The following is a 22,623-nucleotide window of genomic DNA, read 5'->3' on the forward strand; positions in this document are numbered from 1 at the left end:
TAATAATCATTTATTTTATATAGCGCTTCTCAAGTCACCCGAAGTTTGGGGAATTTGATCTAATAGTTGGCTTGAACCAGTCATTTTATTGGACTAAAATAAAAAAATCAGTGAGTGCTTCACAGAGCCCTTGGAGACATAAGTTCCGAAGATGGGGTGTCACACTAAATCAGCTTTATAGTCTTGCTGAGACATACAAATATATAACGTTTCAAAAATAATTATCCGCCACCATTTATTGGTGCCCACAAAAACAGGAGTTGTTTACTATTATGCTCCAATCGTGGAAAGGGAACATCACTCTGATTGGTCTGCTCATCGCTCACATACATTTCTTGGATATACAATATTTATGCAAACACTTAAGATAAGATAAAATAATCTTTCATTAATCCCCCTGTGACTGGATTACAGCAGCAGACAAACAAAACAACAATCAACAGTCAACATATAAGATCAAATAATTATGTCCATCAGTGGGGGACCCTGGCTCTGTTCATGAGGGTCAGTGGGGGGTTCAGTGGGGGACCGGGGCTCTGTTCATGAGGGTCAGTGGTGGCCCGGGGCTCTGTTCATGAGGGTCAGTGGGAGACCCGGGCACTGTTCATGAGGGTCAGTGGGGGACCCAAGCTCTGTTCATGAGGGTCAGTGGGGGACCCGGGCTCACTTTCCCTGGGTCTCTATTTCACAGCACGCCCCACCACCCAGGGGCCTCAGGACACTTGTCCCTCAACCACGGAAAAAAGCGTAATGACCTCTACCAATGTTGCAGCGGACAATTCATGGAACTACCCATGGAAGTGCTCTTGAGATTACGCTCTCCACGCTGCTCACGGGTCTTTGTGGAGGTAAGTAGAAGGAGTGGCATGGTGATCGGATAACGTGATAAAATTAGTTCTGAAAGTGTTCCAACGGATAAGGCCTTCACATCAAACATGTTCTCCAGAAGCCCAACATGCTCACAGCATTTCTAGGGGGGGGGGGGGGGCATTCAACCTCGAATGGGTGCCCAGATCTTTTTCAGTTCTTGTTTTTTCCCTACATTTCCTTAAAATCCCTCCCATGTTTTTCAAACCCTCGGTCCACCTCTTTACATTCTTTCAGGCTCTGAAGGAGCATCAGGAGCCAAGGAAAAGGCAGCAATATAAACTTTGACCATCATCCTGCTGAACCTCTGGACTTCCTGAGGGGGCCCAATCCATCTTCGACTTTGCCAGTTTTCCAAATAAATCAAGAGCCCACGGTGTACCACCTACAAACACCTCTGAGAAAGGTCACTGCTGTCCAGGTCAGCCCAACACAACCTTGATCCCTTTGCAGACTTAAGTACTCCATCATCGGAAGTCGGCCACAAAAAACCTTGCCACTGCAATGGTAAAGATGACTTCATAAAAAATATGATTAACCTCGACATTGAACAGTGGCAACCTTTTGGTGAGTGCATGGCCACAATTATCCATCTATCCTTGCAATTACCCCATAAACTTTTCAATAAATGGAGACTGGGTAATCAGAGAGGTCTATACATTATTTTAAAAAGTAAAGCACATTTAAATTACCAAATACAAATCAGAAGATCTATGGAGACATCTGGCTCGTTCAAATGAACCCGGAAAACACCAAGCAATCCCTTTTCATCGATCCCTCCTGAGGTGTTGATTTCCCAACCGCCACGTTTCTTCACCACTCTGTTGCTCCACCAGTGCAGATCCATCCCTCAGACTTTAACTCACTCATGAAAATAAACAAACTCTGCAAACCTCAGAAGAATGCTGCCACTTGGAGAGGAAAGAGATGACAGACAGAAAGGGAAGGGGAAAAAGAAGAAAAAAGAGTAAGATAGAACAGAGGAGGCAGGGACAGTGAGGGAAGTTCAAAACCGGGGTGGTGTCGAGTCGTGATGGGCTTTGTTTTCCTGCCACGCAAAGGCCAAAGTAGGATGTGACTGACCTTTTGGTGCTTCAGTCACATTTGGAGCAACATGATTGTAAGCTGGAAACTGAATCAAGAGTTTGGTGGTATTTTTTTTCCACATATTTAACATGACATATCAATCAGTGAGTTTTCAGAGGTCAATCGATTCCACAGACTTTGCCACAAAGCTGGCTGACTTTGGTTCCAATAAACTGGGTGACCAAATTAATGGGCTGTCTGCTTCTATATAAATTTGACACACGCTAACACCATTATGTCAGCGTTTTAGATCATTTGCTGCTAAAACAATTGAAATCCAGAGAGGAAGAGTGTTCGTTGTTACAGAAAGAAAGCAGTAAAGTGTCATCAGACGAGTTCAAAAAGGAATAGTGAGTAAATTAATGATACAAAATAAATAAAAGGCAGTGCAAAAACAAATACCAGAGCACCAGACTATGTGGCTAGCTAGGTTAACTCTGAGAACCAGCTTTTTCAACTCACTACAAGTTAGCTTCAGCTGAGTAGCTACAAGTGATTAAAAGCTAGAGCGCAATGTGCTTAGCCAAAAAGCCACGCTGTCCTCCACTTGCTCTGTGGTGTTGCACATCAAGAATGAAACATTAAATCAGCTGGTCAGAGTGAAGTAAACATGGTTTTAATCTATTCTATCAAATTACTTGAGGAAGAAAATAAAACTTACTTTTCTCTTTCATTAACCAACTAATTGGAGGGAAAAAAAGTGAAATTTTAACTAATAGTATTGGTGTATTCGGTTATCTCTGATGTGTCCGACACCCTTTTAATGCATTTTGTCAAGGCTGGATTCTGAAACACAAGCCCGATTGTTCCATCTGTACTGTATTCATACAAAGAATTATATCTAGAGTGATTTGGTATGAGGCGTGAACAGCTAATCAGTATAAATCATAACATCCATGCACAACACATTTTTAATCCAATTAACATGTGAATCAACAGTCTGAGCTCCTAAAGAGCCACGGGAAGGACTCTTTAGTAGAGGCTTTAATTACAACAGAGTAGGCCAGTCTACAGTAAAAGTACTGTAATCGCTCCCTTATTCCAGGTCCCAAACATAGGCTCACAGGCCTTGGTGACGCCCTCCAGTGCCCATGTTTGGAATTACAGACCAGCAGATGAATTTAACTGCAGAAGCTGCCCTTCACCACCTCCTCAGTGAGGCACAACCATAACACTAGGTGTCCACCAAAGCAGTTAGGGTGATAGGAAGAGGATGGCGCTGCTTTTTGAGATTTCCCATGAGTCTTAGCTTTTCTTATGCTAATTGGTAGTCTTCAAGGATTCCAACAAGCTTTTGATCCTCTCACTGGCCGGCTCCCGTCTCCTTGTCTTGCGACCTTTGATCCCGGCCACCTTCGAGGGCATGAGGAGGGCCGCCAGTCCCCATGGTGTGGGAGCCTTTCCCTCATTGGGTGTGCTGGTTTCCCTCTGCTGGAGCAGCCAGGAGCTCTCCTGACACACCGCCACAAAGCGATCCAGCTGTGTGACGTTGACGTTCTTGCTGACGTTCAGCGAGCTTTCGAACGGGTTCTGGATGTGCAGTGGGGCCATCTCTGGCTTGTTTTGCTCTTTTCCCTGGAGAGAGAAGAATGGGAAAAGGCTGGTAGATGAAAACAGATTCGTGAGCAGCAGCCATGAGAGCTCAGTCCTGTATGGACTGTATGTTAATGGTCCATCTATCTTGTTAGTCATGGTTTTAGGCCTTTCCTGGTGTATTCAGGGTTTTTCCTACATAGAGAAAATGTGGGCGCGCGCCTAAGCCGTTTTCCCGAACGCCTATGACAAATCCCGAGCGCCTAAGGCAAAAAAAGTCCGCGATTGGGAGAAGAAAAAAAGAAAAGAACAAATGTGTTCATCACGTGCATGTCAGCGAATATGTTCTCAATAGTATGTTTCAAGTAGGCTACAGCCGAACCCTCGTTCTGTTTTGATTAATAGTAATCGAGTTGATAAGCGTGTCTTCTTGTCTGATCAATACGCAACTGTGAGGTGCGCGAATGGACAGAGCGGCCAGCTGCTGATCACTCACTCAACAGCCCGACGTGCACGAATACACCTGGACTATTGTCATTCAATCTATTAGCCTATCTATTTTAGCAAAATGATTTCCTCAAGCATTGCCTCCATTATTTATGGGGAAAAAATATATATATAGATGTCTGCTAATTATACGGTCATATGGCAATACAGACAAAACATTTTTTTTGGGAGCACCGAAGACCCATTTTGACCCAGGAAAAACCCTGGTATTTGGGGGAACATATAGCTGACTCCAACAGCCCTCAGCAGGCAAGCAGATGGGAGAGGCAAACATGTGGACATAGCTCTAAAAAAACATGTTGACTCGAGTTGTAAAAAAAAAAAATGCTTGGAATGAGCAAACCTGCTATGCACACTGAATGCGTTAATAACTGACGTGTGTACGATGTGTACTCCTGTCGCGCAGATCAAATGAACAATCAATATGCGGGTCACAGAATGCAAGAACCTCCCGTGGTTTTTTGCATGCCGCATTTAGCTTAAAGACTGACAGTAAAGGGGCTGGAAGGATAAAGGGATGTAGCTGTGGTGTGGCGGTGGAAGGGACAGAAGATGGCAACATAAAGCCATCAGTTAGAAGAGTGGAGAGAACCGGAGAATTGTAGCATCGTAAAGCAGATTTATGGCTGTTGCACCACTGGTGAAAGCCTATAGGTACGGGTCACGGCCACCGTCTACCTGCAGGTTCCTCTGCCATGTCATACTTGATATTAGCCTCATATATTTAAGCTGCATAGTCTCCCTTTCCCAGAGACATCAATTCACTAAACTCAAAGCAAAGACACTGCATCTCATATAATGTGCCACCAAAACACAAACGTACACTTTGTCAAGTTAATAGTCCATGGGCGAAAGTAATCGATGAATAGGATATTATTTACATATCTTTAAAAAAGGTATGTTAATTAACTATCCTGTATGCTAGAGAGGGAAACATAGCCATGATATATCCAAACATTTTGGCACTCTTTCCTTGTCATTTGTATTTTATAAAAGCACAAAAGTTCTACTGCGAACGCTCTTTCAGTGAAGCACAAGCAACAAATAGCATACTGGGTCTAAATAGAATAAATCTGTGTTTGTTTACACTCAGCCTCATGGAGCTTCTAATTGGGATCGCAACTCAGGGGCGCTGGGCAATCAATCACATATGACAAGGACAGCTGTCATCTGTGTGAGTGTGTGTGTGTGTGTGTGTGTGTGTGTGCGTACGTGCGTTAGCGACCAAACGCTGCTTTTATCACCAACCGATTTCTCTGCCTAAGCTCAGCGCCGGGAGGAAACGTTTAAAGGAGGAACTCCCTTGAGTTCTGTATCATTTTCATTCGCAGACTGATTTCTCAGTGACGGAACAGTTCGATTTTCAACTAACATTAGGGTTTGATGGACCATTTTGTGAGTAATGACTGATTGGTACTGGATTTCAGAGGCAGTTGCCATTAAAAAAGGTATTTGAGTCATTACAATTCATGGCAAATGTTTTTATAAACACATACGCAACATTTTTTGTCAGGGCCCCTAAATTTGATATTTTAAAGAATGGCCAGTGCTTTCTGGCAGTCAAACAAAGTCACATGGAACCGTTTCAGTCCCAACTGCAGTGGCTCGTGCTCAGCGGCAGAGTCCACAAGAAAGAGCGTGAAGCCCCTTTCAGGGCACACTGTGGAAAGTGACGCCTTTTTGTCATTCAGACACCAGACTTTTACAGTAAGTCCAAGGCATCAGAGGACATACAAGCAGAGTGACACAGTGCTTGTGTGATATTTGGCACCTGTTGCATGAAAGGAAGTGGCATGGATGAAAATATGACATTCTTTAACAGGCTGATCGGTCCCTTTGGACCTTTGTGAACGTAGCAAATATTCAAATATTCACTCTGATCTAGCTCTGGTTTTGGTCTCTTCCAACTCCTGAGAAACATATGTCCCTCTAGCTGCTCCGCTATGTTCACCATCTAGCATTTAACTATGTTGTTTGATGGTGGGTCTTAAGCAGTTGGGCACAGTGGGCTTTACAAATTTCTCCACTGATAACCGCTGCCTGACACTATTGACACCATTCCACATTGATTGTAAAATGTCGTTATAGAAAAGCCGCTTTAGGATTAGCTAAACAAATCTTAAAGATAATATAAGTTGTCATAGTGCAAATCTTTGCATTACATGGAACTTAATGGATGTGAATAAACACGTACCTTTCGGATACTTATGGACATTTTGTTGAATGCAAAGGTGGCGTAGAACTCAAAGAATTCACACAGCAGTTTCTCTAGGACGAAAAACAAGAAAATTAAAGTTAGTGGCGAACAGACAAACTAAACTGCAGCTTCTAGGCTCTCCTTCTCACCCAGTGTTTCTGTGTTGCTTTGGAGCTGGATCTTGCTAAAGTCGCTGACAAACGTGCAGTCGTTCCCCTCAATCACGCTCTTGTCCGTGGGACCTTGTGGGGCGGAAGAGGAAGTACAAGGTAAATGACTGCCTCTACACACCCATGATGGTCATGAAAAGGACACGATTGATGGTGATGGTGTGTTCATGAAGAAGAGACAGAAATGGTCATGAGGGCAAGGAGAGAGAGCAGGTGCATGAACCGAGTGTGCATGAAGGTGGTCAAAGAAAGGAGGGGGGGGGGGCTGGATCACACTGTATCATGTCCTTGCTTGGCTGGGTTGCTTCTCAAGCATTGCCCTTGTTACCCAGTCTCCTTCATCGCGATGAGGCTGGCGGTGGTGGTGTGTGAATCTGCAGTTACGCCACTGTTTAAATAGCTGCCTGCATGCTTGTGTGTCCAGAGGAGGCAGGGTCATCGACCTTCCTAGAGTGATGGGCCTTTTATTGTCCCGTAAGCACTCGGTGTGATAGTTTGCGCTGAAAATGGCTCAGGAGGAGGAGGAGATGAAGGAGGTGTAGGCAGCGTGGGGGAACGGGTGGAGGGGTGGGGGCTGAGGCGGTAGATTGCTTTTGGAAGGCAATTATCAGGCAGCCAAGGTGACAGAGAGGGGGAGAAATGGAGGCATTGCAGTGAACCGAGGCTACATACAGACTTTCCTTTTTTAAAAAGTTTAAGGAAAATGATCTCAGTCTACACATGCACTTTGAGCATCGTTTTAGAAATGATCTATGTCCACACGGCAAACTTTGAAAACGCTTATCACATGACCATTCACGTCCACTGGCCAATGCGCGTGAGGGCAAGCAGATTGCAAAAATAAACTGGTATAGACAACAAAGCAAATAACACTTTAAAGGACACGTTTTGACTGAAGTGGATGTGCTCAGTGTAAACATAGTAAATTATCCATTCTAAAATCGAAATGTAGACACAGCTTTAGGTTTTAAAATGCATATATTTTGCTACGTTTACACCTAGCGGCCACACCACTCCACACCTAGCATCCACACCACAAAAACAATGACGTATACACCTGGGCACGCTACTTGATTGAGACTCAGCAGTCACACTGCCGAAAAAACAAACAAACGATAGCCTTGATTACCGAAAAGGGTTTAATGCGTTGATGACCTTGTGGTCGATACCAGCAGCAGGTGATGTGGTTTCTATAGATGGCATTGCCCTGGCATCCAACACCACTGTAAAGAATCTCTGCGTTATCTTTGATCGGGACTTGTCCTTTAACTCCCACGTAAAGCAAATCTCAAGGACTGCATTCTTTCATCTACGTAATATTTCAAAAATCAGGCACATCTGGTCTCAAAAAGATGCAGAAAAATTGGTTCACACGTTCGTTACTTCTAGACTGGATTACTGCAACTCCTTATGATCAGGCTGCTCTAATAAATCTCTTAGGTCCCTTCAGTTGATCCAGAATGCTGCAGCTCGTGTTCTCACTAAAACCAAGAAAAGAGATCACATTACTCCTGCATTGGCTGCTCTGCTCTGGCTCCCTGTAAAATCAAAAATCTCTTAAAATTCTTCTCTTAACCTACAAAGCCTTGATTGGTGATGCTCCATTATATCTTAAGGAGCTTGTAGTAGCATATTGCCCCACTAGAGAGCTGCGCTCAATAAATGGGGGGCTACTTGTAGTTCCTAGAGTCTTAACAAGTAGGATGGGAGCCAGAGCCTTTAGTTATCAAGCTCCTCTTTTATGGAACCAGCTTCCACCTTCAGTCCGGGAGGCAGACAGTCACCTCATTTAAGAGTAGACTTAAGACTTTCCTCTTTGACAAGTTAGGGCTGAATCGGGTTTGCCCTGGTCCAGCCCCTTGATATGCTATAGGCTTATAGGCTGCTGGGGGACGTTTAGGATACACTGAGCACCTATCTCCTCTTTTCTCTCTCCTTATGGATGAATTTTGTATCTCTATTGCACATTACTAACTCTGCTTTCTCCCCGGAGTCCTTTTGACTTCACGTCTCATAGGGTCATCGGACCCTATGAGACGTCATAGATCCTATCTGCCAGATGGATCATCGAGGTCTGGATCGTGGAATATGCCTACTACCAACTATGCCATGGCCCTGCTGAGACTCCGCCTCTCCTCCTCCATCTGCCTGATGGATCATCGAGGTCTGGATCGTGGAATATGCCTACTACCAACTATGCCATTGCCCTGTTGAGACTCCGCCCACTGTGGAGACTCCACCCACTCCTCCTCTCTACTTCCATCTGCTTGATGGATCGTGGAGGTCTCCATCATGGAATATGCCTACTACGAACTATTCACACACTGTCATATTCATTCAATGTGTTTTAACTCTATTTATGTCCTTCTGTACACATTACATCTATTGCACCTGTCCATCCTGAAGAGGGATCCTCCTCTGTTGCTCTCCTGAAGGTTTCTTCCCTATTTTTTCCCAGTGAAGGGTTGTTTGGGAGTTTTTCCTGATCCGATGTGAGGTTTTGGGACAGGGATGTCTATGTGTAGAGATTGTAAAGCACTCTGAGACAAATTTATAATTTGTGAAAATGGGCTATACAAATAAACTGAATTGAACTGTAGAGCAGTTCAATTCAGCATTTTCTAATTCTACTACTGCCTACATGGGAAGGAAGTGAGACGTTTTGGAGTGATTCGCGAGCAGTGTGATTAGCGAGCAGCGTGTCCAGCGGCGTTAAGGTGCGTTCACACCAAAAGCGTTGCGATTTTTCGCGTCGACCAAAAGGCGTGCGTTTACTCGCTCGACCATTTGGTGTGTTCAGGCCATAAGCGTCGAGACTCTCCGTGAGGGGCGGGGCTTATCTCTGTGTCTCGTCTCCGTAAAGACCGTTATCATTTCCTTCATCCACCACGGAATAACTAACCACTAGTTCTGCTTTATATTTGTTGTGGACATCCCACACACTAACGCCCTCGTGTTTGTGTTCATGACAATACAGCTGGTCACTTTCACCGATGAAGTTACCGTTACGTCTGAAAGACTTCCGCTTCCAGTGCTACGAGAGCGGAACATCTAAACGTGTGTCATTGTGTTCATAACATTATTGTCCGTCTTGTTCTTATTCAACAGGGGCGGGACAGCGTTTTGGGCGACGCGGAGCAACTCAACAGCTGATTGGCCCGAGTTGCAAGATTACTGCCTCAAAGTTTAAATATTTCAACCAGGGGCCCACATTGCGTCGCTCCAAACGCCCCGCCCTGAAAAACACCGCGTCTGTACGTTGACTTCTCATGGGATTTGGTCGCGTGAAAAAATCGCATCGCTTTTGGTGTGAACGCACCTTTAGAGCGGACCTCTGAAGTCCTGGTTTGCCGATTTCAGTGAGGGAGATGGACCCAAAACAGAGGACTTCACTTTTCTTATTAATGTTTCTTTTGTTCTGCACAACTATTGTGAAGTCCACGAAGAAACTGTAAACAGAAAAAAAACAGAAAACAGGGACTTCCAGCTACCAGTGAAGCTATGATTGAGAAAACAAACGGTAATGAAACAGAGGAAACGAGTGAGACACGTGTTGTAAAAATGTATTGACCCATAATATAGAAAAACTTGGATTAATTTTAAAGTAAATTTGATTTGTTTGTGTGAATTCAACAGAATTCTTTCGCAACATATTTTGAAATGGATGGATTTCTATAGTTGATAAAGTGACTATTGCAGAACACTGCACTTTGTTTTGGGTTAATTTTGTCCAATATCATGACGCGATTTACTAGGGGGAGTTATTGTGGTGCGATAGCAACAGAGTGAGAGGTGGTGCTGGTTGGTACCTGCAAGGTCCCGGAGGTTGTCCAGTGTGGGGATGATGGGGGGGCTTCTTCTCTGCAGGAAGAACAGCACCATGACCGTGAGGGAGAAGTTGGTGATCCAGGCCCCGGGGATACTGCTGGTGATGCCGTGAGCTCTGGCCCAACAGCGCACGGTGAACACCAGATGACGCACCCGCGGGTCCAGCTCTCCATACAGGTAGAGCAGCTCGGTGCTCTTTATCGCCACCCTGTGGTAAACATGCAGAATTACTTCGGTCCTGGCCGGTTTGGGCTTTGGTGTGGCTATTCATTTCAACATGTGAGAGCAGGGACTTCCAAAACAAGTGCAGGGCGCACACTTCACTTGGTATTGAAAAGGAATTTATTCATGTGTTTATTTATATATATATATTTCAGAATATTGGGTGTTTTCGTATGTCTATCCTTATCATAATGTTAACCGTTTGTTTTAAATATGCCATTATGTAAGAAAATCATAGTTTCAGTGCACCCCAGTGTTGTTTTGTACAGAAAGCATCAGTATAAACCTCGATATCAGCCGTTTAAGTGTTCTTCATGCCCTTAAGGGCCTGTATTTGTGCACATATTTAGCATACTTCAAACATCTGTTTTTGATCCCAATACGTCACAGCCTTCTGAGATTCGAAAACAAATGCTGTGTTGAATGTGAAGGGTCAGTGAAACTAAAATCCTCAGTCACCACTAGAGAGCAGCCTTTAACTAACACACACACAGACAAACAAACAGACAGACAGAAATAGAGAAAAAAGTCCCGCTCAAAGCCACCCACAGCTGGTAGTTCAACTCTATTTCCATAGAAACTGCGTGGTTTTCTGTACGTTAGCAGGTGTTTGCGTGTTTTTTGTGTCACCATTTGCCGAGACCACTGTGTCTTAAATGTTTGGGAGGGAAGAAGTGCAACGCAAACAAGCCCCCACTTCTGGCCCTCTGGTTCAGTTTCACTGTGGCAGACATGCACTTCCTGCGAGCTTCAGGTTTCGGTTTGGTGGCTTTTGCAACACAAAAACGATTGTGGCTAAAACGACATTCAGGATGACATAAAAGTAGCAGTTTCTGTGAAGCAAGAGGTTTTTGACCAACTATAACTTTGAGACATGACCCTTTGAATTTGTGAAACTGACCCCTTCTCTTTTTATGTTTTTTGGATCCACAATGTTTTATACTGTTTTTATGTATGGTAAATAACTAATAAGGCAGTTGTCTTATAATATATGTGCACAGGGTGAATACCTGTTGTTGGCTGTGAGGTCACACTGAAAACCAGAGGGCTGGTGGGTAAAGCGGACCAGGGGGCATCGTGCATTGAGAATCTTCTGCACCCCAACGCAACCAGGCCCAAACTGGTCCACACAGTCTCCGATGACGGACAGAATGCTCTGGGTGACAGCCCGCTCCGAGATGGCCTGCTTCATCTGGTACTCCAGCCACAAACCTGATCTTGGCTGAACATTGAGGGTTTAGAGATAGTTAATACCTACATCACAATATTACCACATATCCAGTATATTGTGCCCTCTAAAGACCCCATAATAGAATAAAAAAGTATCATCTATAATACATATGGAACTTTTGGCTGAAAATTCAGTGACATGCATAGCCTTTTAGAGTTGGGGAAATTACAGGAAGACAATCAGAAATAAGTGGTTCTCTATTTAAGACTTACTACAGAATAAACTATTGAGTTTTCATTATGCAAGAAAGCGGCATCATTTAAACCTATTTACAAACATTGTTTAACCTTTAATAGCAGCATGCAAACATGTATTAAATAGCAGCAACATATGTCTGGAGAATGGTTTGGTTTGTTGGTTGGTAAGTTTTTTTTTTGGTCATTGCCACTCACAGCTGTTTCAGTTTCACACTGCAGAACTTAGCCCTCAGAAAACTCTGATTGCGACAAATATCTGTGGCTGCAGCAGCTGGTTGCTGTTTCACTTCTTTAGTTTTTTTGAAAGGCTTAGTTAGTGGAGCCTAAAAAGTGTCCAGTACAAAGTACGCCGGAAAAAAAATTACCTAAATAATTTCATGTTTTTTTGTATTTTGTAAACTGAAATGTTATGTTGGGCAATATTAATGATATTACTCCCTGTCAGCGGGGCGGCTTTGGTTTAATTTAGTCTAAAAGACAACCCCCAAACTCCCCTTATTACCATCTTTGCACATTTCTCACTGATGCCATCCAGGTCCAGAAACATGTCCAGGTCACAGCCTAGCTTTCCAAAGCCATTGACTGATGAGCCAAATGCCTTGATGGTGCAATCGGGGAAATAAGCAGCAGCAATGTCCTTGAGCAGAGAGCAGACAAGGAAACGCAGCCTGCTGTTCTCCTCTGTTAGCTGATAGACATCCGTTAGGGAGGTTATCTGTTGGTCGATCTGAGGGGAAATGAGATCGGCCATGATTAACACATACCTCGATGCATATATTAACTCTACGACATCTATTCAACTGGATTCACACATATTTATTTCTAATGTTAAATCCAGTAGTCTTTTCATCCAAACTGTAAATCTGGGGGTGAAACACTTACACTTTCCTCCCTGGACAGTCTCTGGATGAGCTTGTTGATGGGGATGGAGGTTTGTAGTTGGCACTGTTGGCCCACTTGGTGGTTTGGGGATTCCATTGGGCTAAGGTTTCTCAGTGACAGCAGTCTCGATTTAAAAGGCACTATGGATTCATGGCTGACACTGGGGATGGCAGCCTCTTCAAATAATGAGGAAAGACTTTCTTGGTTGGTAAATTCCACCAAGGCATACATGCCCTGGAAAACAAAGACCAGCACACACAATTTCATTATTCAATTAGATCCTAGCAGGACAGCAAAGTTGGTCATGTGTAGATCTTAAAACAATCAATGCTACAGAGGACACCATTCATTTACTTACATAGCTTTCATAAAAGAAGTATTTATTGATATCTCCATATCTTGATAAAAAGTTAAGGAACTTCTTCTCATTTGTTCTGGAGTGGCAGCTGATGAGAACGGATCTCTCTGCCTGTTCTTGTCTCTCTGCCTCGACAGCATACAACGATTTGCATCCTTCCCTTTCTTCTGTCAACAAAGAGGCAGAATATTCAACAAGTTGGCTACAGAAGTAACTTTTCAGTTGTTCTTTAAGAAAGACCTTTATACATTTCAATTGTTCAACCCTTTGCAGTTAGCATACTGTTGTTTTCAGACAAACGTTGCCACACTCTCTGCTAAACAAAGCTCATATGAAATTTGAATAACAGCCAACTACTCAATTCGGCATAGTTATAGCCCAAAAAACAGCATCTCCTAAAATCAAATATTATTGTAAATTACCACCATACCTTCACACTGAAGACGTAACTTAACTAGGACCCCATGGTGGACAAAAAAACGCCGAATTCTCCCGAGACAACTAAATATGTCTTACTTTTTCGCTTTTTTATTAAATACGTTACGCCTTTTGCACGGATAAAACACAAAAAACACAGAGGTAGGTTAGTTTGGAATGATGCTTACTCTACCGGACACAGAGCTACCAAGCAGGGTCACTTTGTTTATTGGGAGCTTAATAAACTAGTTATTCACCTTGCGCAGCAACAACGTTGGTTCCAATAGTCCTGTGGAGAAAAGTGTCGACCTTCTGGAGGAACTTCAACAGGCTGCCCCTTCCTTTCATATTTAACCTGCACACCGCTAAGGAGGACGCCATTGCTGCTTCGAAAGAAGCGGAAAGGCGCATGCGCGTGATTTTGTCTACGGCAATAGAGAAGGGAAAAAACAGACATTTTGGCGATAATAATATGTCTTGAGAAAAACATACAGTATATAGATCATAGACATATACAGTGGTATAGATGAAGGCTTGTAACGTCCCTTATACTATGTCATTAGTGGCGACTACATATAGCAATTAATTTATTTATTCTACATCTAATGAAGAAATCGCTGTAATATTATATATTTCCTATATTATATTATATGGCCAAAAGAAACACAACAACACAAACACATTTTCCAACAGGAAAACACCCAGCAGTACGTGGAAGTTGATGCCCTGTGTTACAGCAGTCGGGTCACATTTTTCATGTGAGAAAAAAGAAAGGGAAAACGAAACCTACCGGGAGTAAATCGCTGGCGCTTGACATTATCGTGATCACCACCCACGCGCCGATCGACTTCACTTCCTCTATTTACTTCCCTTTCAACACAGTCAGACCTCCCTTAGTCAGTCAGTCAGTGTCAAACGCTAGAACCAAACGATGGAGAGACGACAGTCCTGTTAAGCCATTGTCTCATTTATTACGGTCAGTAGCCTACGGCGTGCTTTTCCCGCTTAGTATATCATCTGCCGTGATAAATATAAGGTGTATATAATCTGTTGAAATTTTAAAGAAATAGCAGCTACTAGCGGTTGTAACGTCTACAAATGCCTGAATTATTACTCTGATGTTCTTTTGTGGGGGCATGTACTCGTGATGTAGAGAGGCGTTTTAATGTCTTATTTGTTATATTTTAACGTGATCAGCTGGCTCCAAAAAAAGTCATTTAGCATATCTGTATGATTAGCATGTAGGAGCCTAATATATGTGTTTAGTCAAAGACCAATGACTTTTAATGAGCTTCTCTTTTTTCTTTTTTCTTGCAAATGGGTCTTTATTATTAAAAGCAGTGGCCTTACATTTTCTTTGGGGCTTCCCCGGCTTTACTGTGAAACTCCCCACAGTTACTAGAAAAGCAGTCTCTAGGCCATGCCCCTCCCAGGTGTGGGTCCAGCCAACTGAACCAAAGATGCAGTGCGTCAGTGAAGCGTCACTGTGCATCCTGCGCTCCAGATGAACTTAACAAGAGTTATTCACTGCTTGTTTACTGGATCTCGTGCGAGTCGGAAACATCGTCTTTAAAAAAAAAATTGTTTAAATGACAAGCTGACCTCCTGATGTTTCATTTTAGGGCGAGTAGCACAAGTCGAGCATCAAAGATGGATTACAAATATGACAATGGAGTAGAACTGTTGTTGGCTCACATGAATGTAGAAGACATCATCAACGCTGCAGAGACTCTGTATCAGCTGGAGGAGGAAGAAAGGGGCTCATCATTCGAAGAGGAAGATCTCTCCCAGGAGGAGATGGACGAGAACGAGGAGGCAGTGGACTCGGTTGGCTCGGGGAGTCCGCAGAAGGACAACGCTGATGGGGTTGGGGGTGTTCGGTACGGGGCTGTGGCAGACCTGCTTTCCTTTGTCAACTTTCTCTCCAGCATGCAGGCGGCGGCGGCCCTGCAACACCTGCAGCACCTGCCTGAAGAGATGGGCGTCCTGCTGAGCAAGGTGAGAAGACGTTTGTTTGCCTCTTCACTGTGTCTCCGGGACAAAACAACATGTTTGTGTGCATGAGCATTAATCTTAAGCTGCCTTTTTTATATTTTTATTTGATCAGTTTCTTAACTGCCTTTTATTCGCAGAACGACATGGCTGTGAAAAAAGGCCGCTACCAGATCAACATGGACGTGCTCCTGTTTCCGTGGAAGTTGACCTACAAAAACCACGGCTCTGGCCTCGTGCCCAAGGGTTCATTTGGGAAAGTGCACTTGGCTCAGGACACCACCACCAGGAAAAGAATGGCTTGCAAACTGGTAAGTCCTGCTGAGCAACTGCTGGAATTCAGCCTGAGCTAACTTCTTGAAACTTTAGCTCTCGCTGCCAAATATTTCACCTGCCAAGAATTGTTTGTTCACAAAGCATGTACTCCTGTGTTCTAGCGCTGAAGAACAGTTTGTTCACAGAGCCTGTACTCCTGTGTTTGGGTGCTGAACGTTAATGTCAGCATGACATTTGGTGTGTAATCCCTGGGAATAATAGAGGAACAGCGGGCTTGAAAAGAAGAACCAGGTTTTTTATTTTCTTAACAAATTTACAAAATGGGCCAGATTAACTCAAGAATGGAAATTTAACAGCTTTTTACAATTCTCCTAGAACTTTTGAGACAAAAATACAATACAAAATCGATAAATCGACGGGTTGGGATTGACTCCTGACTTCCTGGCACACTTTTAAATACACATTCTGTTATAAGCATGCCGGGGGGGAGGGGGCGAGGGGGTCAATGTGAGCATTGTACTCTTTCCTACATGGGAAATATTAACAAATGAGGAAGGAGGAGTTTCCCCCTCGGCCCGGTGTTATCACCAGAATGCTATGTTGACACAGTGTGTTGTTCACAGAGAAGGCTTACTGTCCCCAGTGTATTGTATGTGCTTGGTTTCTAAGTGACAATAGATTTCCTACACATTGGCAGACTTGTGACGATGGATGCATTTACATCCCCTCCTCATCCTCATAGATCCCCTTAGAACACTTTAAAGCGGCGGACGTGGAGTTCCAGGCCCGGTTCCGCCACGAGAACATCGCTGAGCTCTATGGCGCCGTGCTCTGTGACCAGAGCGTCCACCTATTCATGGAGGCCGGGGAGGGCGGCTCGGTCCTGGAGAAGCTGGACAGCTGTGGGCCCATGAGGGAGTTTGAGATCATCTGGGTGACCAAGCAGGTTCTGCGGGGCCTGGAGTTCCTGCACTCACACAATGTCATCCACCACGACATCAAACGTGAGAGCCAAATATTTATTTATTAATTTTTTTACACATGTTCGGTGTTGTCGATGGCTGAGCGGTATTATAGTAAGCTAATACTCTTGGTTCAGGAAATAATGCAAGGTCAGTGTTTACCCTCTTTATGGCCAAATCAAGCCGCAGGCGGTGCCGCTCTCGTGAATAACTCCGGGGAATCTTAATTGGAGGGCAGGGAGGAGGTGAATCATTGCAAACAGCCACAAAACCCAACAATCTTACATGTGGGTATGACAAACACGTTATCAGTAACCCAGGGCACGCTGTCTGGCAGCTAATGACTGGCATAACTAGAACACATGCTGGTGGCAGTGGGTGGGGCTGGGTTGAGGTCTCTTCGTGTTGGTTCGAAACACGGCGGCGCTGCTGGGATCAAAGTATTTCCTGCAGACGTCTGTCAGCCTCATGGCCTAGGGGCTGTTTGGCATCTGGGAATTCCAGCCCGTTTCCTGTGCTCCCTCAGGGTTAAATGTAGGAGACAAGTGACTCATGACGATGGATGAGCTGGTCCTTTGACATGCCGTGGTTCCTATCGTGTTTCTTGCCTGCGATCAAAATCTGTAATTATACCCTGGTGAGGTTTTTAAAGTGCCACGATGAGACTGTTCACAAAGGGCTTGCCCTCAAATTTTCTTTAAAATGCCTATGCTAAAAGCCTGCTTGACTTCTTCTTTGGAGGTCTCAGTGGCCTTTTTCCCCAGTAGAAATCAATGCAAACACAGTGTAAGCCAGTTTAAATGTGTTTGAAGAGCTACTAACTATAACATCAAATGCCAACCTTTCACAGCAAAGCATGAGCAATGAAAATACTTTACACAAGAGACGATGCCATAACTATTGTTTTTCTCTGTTTTCTTCAGCCAGCAACATTGTCCTGATGTCAGACAAGGCAGTGTTGGTGGACTTTGGCCTGACGGTGCAGATGACAGAGGATGTATACATTCCAAGAGACCTGAGAGGAACAGAGGTAAGAAAATTAGCCAGAGATGTGATATGAGATGTGATGCATGAGTAATGCATAAATCCAACATGATTTCTGTCTTTTTGGATTTGCTTGATCCAAAAAACTTGTTTTCCTGTCTCTGCTGTGCATTTTTTTTACTCGAAAGGCAGCCCTCTTCTTAAATAATGAGTCAATCGACGCTTCCCCAGGCATTTGAAGAAATTAATCTTAATGCTTGCCAGAACTTGCCTCTGTCTTTTCAAAAATGATTGAATGTCAATGATTGGCAAGCACTCACTGACCTCCCTGATGCTAATGATAGTCTGCTTATGCTTGGGGTTCTCAATACAGATGTAACTAGAATGGGCACTCGGTAGAGCGCATACCTTCGCATATCACAAGATTGGGCATTGAATTATGAACATGTTGGCGTTAGTTGCATGCCAATTGGATACAAATTGACCGTGCTATGGTAAAAAGAAGATTTTGACCTTTTTATGACCTTGACCTTTGACCCAATCGATCCCAAAATCTAATCAAATGGTCCCCGGATAATAACCAATCATCCCACCAAATTTCATGCAATTCGGTTTAAAAATGTTTTTGTGATGCGAGGAACACGCATACAAATAAATAAATAAATACACGGCGATCAAAACATAACCTTCCGCATTTTCAATGCGAAGGTAATCAGCACTTTGGAAACTTTAGGATTAATGCAAGAGACGTCTCACATCTCACGTTTCTCCCATTGTGTATCTGCCTAGTTTTCCCATGTTTTGACCTGTTTGTTGTGTGTGTCTATATCGGTCTTTGCTTGGCTTGTAGAAAGTCCCAGGGCAGACACCCGGGAGTAATAAATAAAGAGACAAGGCTATCTCACATTAACATGGGAAAGCAGGCTGGAATTTCCAGCAGAGAGAAAGATGAGCTCTTAGTGTTTACTTTTCACACTCCAAACCATGACACCCACATCATGGATCTAAAGGTTATCTTGTTTGTTTAAATGGAAGAAAAAAAACATGTACTTCAAGAGATTGTTTACTCTTTGTTGTTTAGCACCACTACATTTGAATGTGAAACTAATACAAGTAGGTCAACCTTTTCCTGCCATGTTCCTCTGCAGCCCCATTATATCTAATGCACGGTATGTCACCCGTCTTTCCTTTTAGATGTATATGAGTCCGGAGGTGGTTCTGTGTCGAGGTCATAACACCAAGACAGATATCTACAGCCTGGGCACCACCATCATTCACATGCAGACTGGTAGCCCTCCGTGGGTCCAGAGATACCCACGCACTGCCTACCCATCCTACCTCTACATCGTAAGTACTATACCTTTATTATGAGCCACACCAGAGAGCTAGGCAGTTGGTCCTTCTTTTTTGAAGATTGAAATAACAAGGCATTTGTGGTTCCCAGAGGAGGAAGCCTGCTGACTTTAGTGATCTCTTTTTCCTTCAGCATCAGGTTGATATTTTAAGTTGTATAGTGAAGTCTCAACAGCTATTGGATAAATCACCATGAAAGCTGATAAGCCATTCATTGTGCATGCAGTGTTACAACCAAGGACTTTCATTTGAGGTAGAGAATTAACCTATTTCTTTGAAGACTTATCCTCGACTATTTCTAAATTTAGCAAAGCACTTGCCATTTTCTGCCAATTTATTTTATGACCCCACCCTCTGGCCAGTTATTACTTTTACTTCACCACAACTGCTAAATGGTCAAATCAAGGTTTGCACTTCAGCTTTTATCCAACAATTAGCATCACATCTGTTCAGAGCAGCTAGCAGAGCTATACTATCACAATTACATGCTGAGACATGGACAGAAACTCGTATCTAGCTGCATCTAAAAAAGTGACAAACTTTTCCATGACCTTGTTCAGGTCTTAACGTGACTGATTAGAGAGTGTAACCTATGGCCCGTTTAGTCAGTCACTCCTTCTGTTTCTTGTAAAGGTTTTACATAACACGGGTCTATAGCTTTAAGAAGTATTTTTTCTGTTTTTGAAATGCTGATCAGCTCTTTTTTGATTTACTCACTTCCTTGTGAAACAGCTGTCATGGAAAAACAATGTTCGCTTCTGCAGGCTGAGCGTCGCTGCTTCTCCCTGTTCCTTTCTACCACAACCAAGCCTGTTTACGAGTTACTACTCACAATGACAAGGAGACTGTAATTATGTGTGGCTTGTTTGTTCTGTTTTGATCATTTGTAAGCGTCTTTGTAACTCTTTTTTTTCTTCTCATGCTGCAGTTTCCTCACAGCAATTATTTATGTGTCTCTCATCTTACAGATCCACAAACAGGCCCCCCCTCTGGTGGACATAGCGAAAGACTGCAGCCTGGCCATGCGCACCTTCCTGGAGCGAGCCCTCGAGAGGAATCCTGCTCTGCGGAGCTCGGCGTCCGCGCTGCTGAAGGACGAGGCCATTAACCCACCCAGGGAGGACCAGCCGCGCTGTTGGAGCCTTGACTCAGCCCTGGAGGAGGTTACCCAAACCATGCTCCGGCAGCAGAACCAGCAACAAGACACCACACAAGGTAAGCACCTACATGCTGAAGTTAATTTGGTACCAGTAATTACAAATAAGAAACTGCCTTTATTTAAACATGTATGTCTTTTATTCAGCAGATTATTCTCTGTACTCTGAGGACTCAGGCCATATGAGGAGGAAGGGCTCCTTGTACATTGACCTTGGAGCCTTGTCAGGTTCCTGTAAACTGGTGACAGGGCCCCCAACCTCACAATATGGCTAGCACCAGACAACAGCTCACCTTTTAGGTGGATGAACTATAGTTAAAGCCAGCTGATTATTTACGTTTTAGCCTTTATTTATAGTATAGATTTACTGTTGGAGGACTGATCAATAGTTAAGACAGGTGGACAGCTGCAGGCAACATTGACAAACTGCAAATGTTTACAAGCCTCAAGATAACTTGACAATAATGGAATCAGCTCAACCTTAATGCTGAAATGGGCTGATGGGACTCAACACTGCAGGGCAGTAGTTGGAAGAGATGCCATGTGTGTCATTGAGCATTAACTGTCAACTGTTGGTATCATTTCCAAGAGCTCCATACGTTGTTCTAGTAAATGCTATATTTCAGTTGGTAGTTAACAGTAAAAAAATGCTGATTTTTCTTCTCATGAAACAATATCTAATAGTCTTAGAAAATAATGATTGTATCACTTAATATTAGGGCTGTCAATCGATTTAAAAAAATTAACTAATTAATCGCACATTTTGAAATTGCGATTAATTAATCGGGATTAATCGCAATTAAAAGTGAAAAGTTCATTCTTTTTAAAGACAAAACTTCACACAGAGCTGTGTTTTCAAAGAGGCTCCTACTATAAAGTGACAGCGAGGTATTTAATATCGTGGATGATAAATTGTTTCTTCAGTGAAACATCAGATTAGTAAAAAAAAAGAAGTATATTGAGACCCCATTGGTCCTGTCATCTTTAACACTGAACAGCAGAACCAGTGGCCTTGGGAACTGACTGACATTCAAATATGTCACGTTAACCCTCTGGAGGCTGGGCTCATTTTATACATTTTACAAAAACAAAAAAAATTCACCGTTTAAAGTCGTTTGCGGCCAAATTAATCGCATAGATTAACGCGTTAACGCTGACAGCCCTACTTAATATGTAAGTTATGTGAGCACTATGCAAACATGTATGTGTAGTTCTTTATGGACTTCCTCTTGTGAATTCCTGTGGAATATTAATAGCAACACAATGCTATGCAAAAGACAATTCTGTGGGATGCATGTCATATTTGTGTATTGTACATCCTGTGGGATGAGGCCTGCTGTGCTTTTTACCAAAAAACTAAATTGTTACAAATGTGTTACTTCTGTTTTTGAGCATATAAATTGCCCAACTTTGAATATGTAAAATGAATGCAATAAAGGCAATACAAAATAAAATCCCATTATGTTTGTAATGTTTTACTTTGACTTTACATAAAAGAGATTGTTAATTTTAGATGTGCAGTGATACAACTAAGAGATATTCCAATCAAATGTTTGATGATATATGCATGAATACCTGATTGTAAACTGATTTTCAAGATGAACAGAGACCAAAAGTGGGCTTTCATAAAGAATACTTATTTTCTTGATTTTCCAAAGAAATAAAGTGTTTCAAGGACACACTATTTACAAGTTTGATGATATTTGCATGAATACCTAATCCTTTCTTCACTTTACTGCCTCAAAGCTGCATGTTCTTGTTTTTATGCGCTTAAACTGATTTTCAAGATGAACAGAGACCAAAAGTGGGTTTTCATAAAGAAGACTTATTTTCTTGATTTTCCAAAGAAATAAAGTGTTTCAGGACACACTATTTACAAGTTTCATGATATTTTCATGAATACCTGATGCTTTCATCACTTTACTGCCTCGAAGCTGTATGTTCTTGTTTTTATGCGCTTAAACTGATTTTCAAGATGAACAGAGACCAAAATTGGGTTTTCATAAAGAATACTTATTTTCTTGATTTTCCAAAGAAATAAAGTGTTTCAGGACACACTATTTATAAGTTTGATGATATTTGCATGAATACCTGATGTTTTAAACACTTTACTGCCTCGAAGTTGTATGTTCATTTTTATTATGCGCTTAAACTGATTTCCAGCCTGTAAAGAGACCAACAGTGGATTTTCCTAAAGAATACAGATTCTCTTGATTTTCCACCATATTATGTGTCTCAGGACAAACGAATTACAAGTGTCATGATATTTACATGAATACCTGATGCTTTCATCACTTTACTGCCTCGAAGCTGTATGTTCTTGTTTTTATGCATACACAGCATACACTGCATACAGCATACACAGAGACAAAAAGTGGATTTTTGAAAAGAATACAGATTCTCTT

General features: G+C 42.8%; 2 protein-coding genes across 5 annotated transcripts; one reads left to right on the top strand and one right to left on the bottom strand.

The window, feature by feature from the left end:
• Positions 1-2,845: 2,845 nt before the first annotated feature.
• On the bottom strand, positions 2,846-14,333 carry mtpap (mitochondrial poly(A) polymerase). 2 transcript variants are annotated; one of them, XM_056434336.1, is made up of 10 exons: positions 14,286-14,333; positions 13,753-13,920; positions 13,079-13,242; positions 12,721-12,954; positions 12,341-12,565; positions 11,421-11,632; positions 10,170-10,396; positions 6,340-6,432; positions 6,188-6,261; positions 2,846-3,528 (listed from the first exon to the last, which is right to left on the bottom strand). In XM_056434336.1, the coding sequence occupies exons 2-10, from the start codon at positions 13,904-13,906 to the stop codon at positions 3,214-3,216; spliced, it is 1,698 nt and encodes a 565-aa protein (XP_056290311.1). In that variant the 5' UTR covers positions 13,907-13,920; positions 14,286-14,333; the 3' UTR covers positions 2,846-3,213. The 2 variants fall into 2 exon arrangements, with proteins under 2 accessions (XP_056290311.1, XP_056290310.1); XM_056434335.1 differs by having other exon boundaries at positions 13,079-13,245.
• A 45-nt stretch (positions 14,334-14,378) lies between these two features.
• map3k8 (mitogen-activated protein kinase kinase kinase 8) lies at positions 14,379-21,677 on the top strand. 3 transcript variants are annotated; one of them, XM_056433911.1, is made up of 8 exons: positions 14,379-14,471; positions 15,118-15,493; positions 15,628-15,798; positions 16,506-16,767; positions 17,649-17,755; positions 18,904-19,056; positions 20,031-20,277; positions 20,366-21,677. In XM_056433911.1, the coding sequence occupies exons 2-8, from the start codon at positions 15,146-15,148 to the stop codon at positions 20,491-20,493; spliced, it is 1,416 nt and encodes a 471-aa protein (XP_056289886.1). In that variant the 5' UTR covers positions 14,379-14,471; positions 15,118-15,145; the 3' UTR covers positions 20,494-21,677. The 3 variants fall into 3 exon arrangements, with proteins under 3 accessions (XP_056289886.1, XP_056289884.1, XP_056289885.1); XM_056433909.1 differs by lacking the exon at positions 14,379-14,471 and having other exon boundaries at positions 14,490-15,493; XM_056433910.1 differs by lacking the exon at positions 14,379-14,471 and having other exon boundaries at positions 14,490-15,493; positions 20,369-21,677.
• Positions 21,678-22,623: the final 946 nt, after the last annotated feature.

Source organism: Pseudoliparis swirei, chromosome 16 (assembly GCF_029220125.1).
Source record: "Pseudoliparis swirei isolate HS2019 ecotype Mariana Trench chromosome 16, NWPU_hadal_v1, whole genome shotgun sequence".
Classification (NCBI taxonomy): domain Eukaryota; kingdom Metazoa; phylum Chordata; class Actinopteri; order Perciformes; family Liparidae; genus Pseudoliparis; species Pseudoliparis swirei.

Bases quoted from the DNA above. Each gene is read 5' to 3' on its own strand.
- map3k8 (XM_056433909.1), top strand. From the start codon at position 15,104: ATGTTTCATTTTAGGGCGAGTAGCACAAGTCGAGCATCAAAGATGGAT. The intron at 19,057-20,030 runs GTAAGTACTATA...CTCATCTTACAG, and splicing joins ACCCATCCTACCTCTACATC to ATCCACAAACAGGCCCCCCC. The intron at 20,278-20,365 runs GTAAGCACCTAC...TCTTTTATTCAG, and splicing joins GCAACAAGACACCACACAAG to CAGATTATTCTCTGTACTCT.
- mtpap (XM_056434335.1), bottom strand. From the start codon at position 13,906: ATGCGCCTTTCCGCTTCTTTCGAAGCAGCAATGGCGTCCTCCTTAGCG. The intron at 13,246-13,752 runs GTGAATAACTAG...CTTTGTTGACAG, and splicing joins CAACGTTGTTGCTGCGCAAG to AAGAAAGGGAAGGATGCAAA. The intron at 10,397-11,420 runs GTATTCACCCTG...TGTTTACCACAG, and splicing joins GACCTCACAGCCAACAACAG to GGTGGCGATAAAGAGCACCG.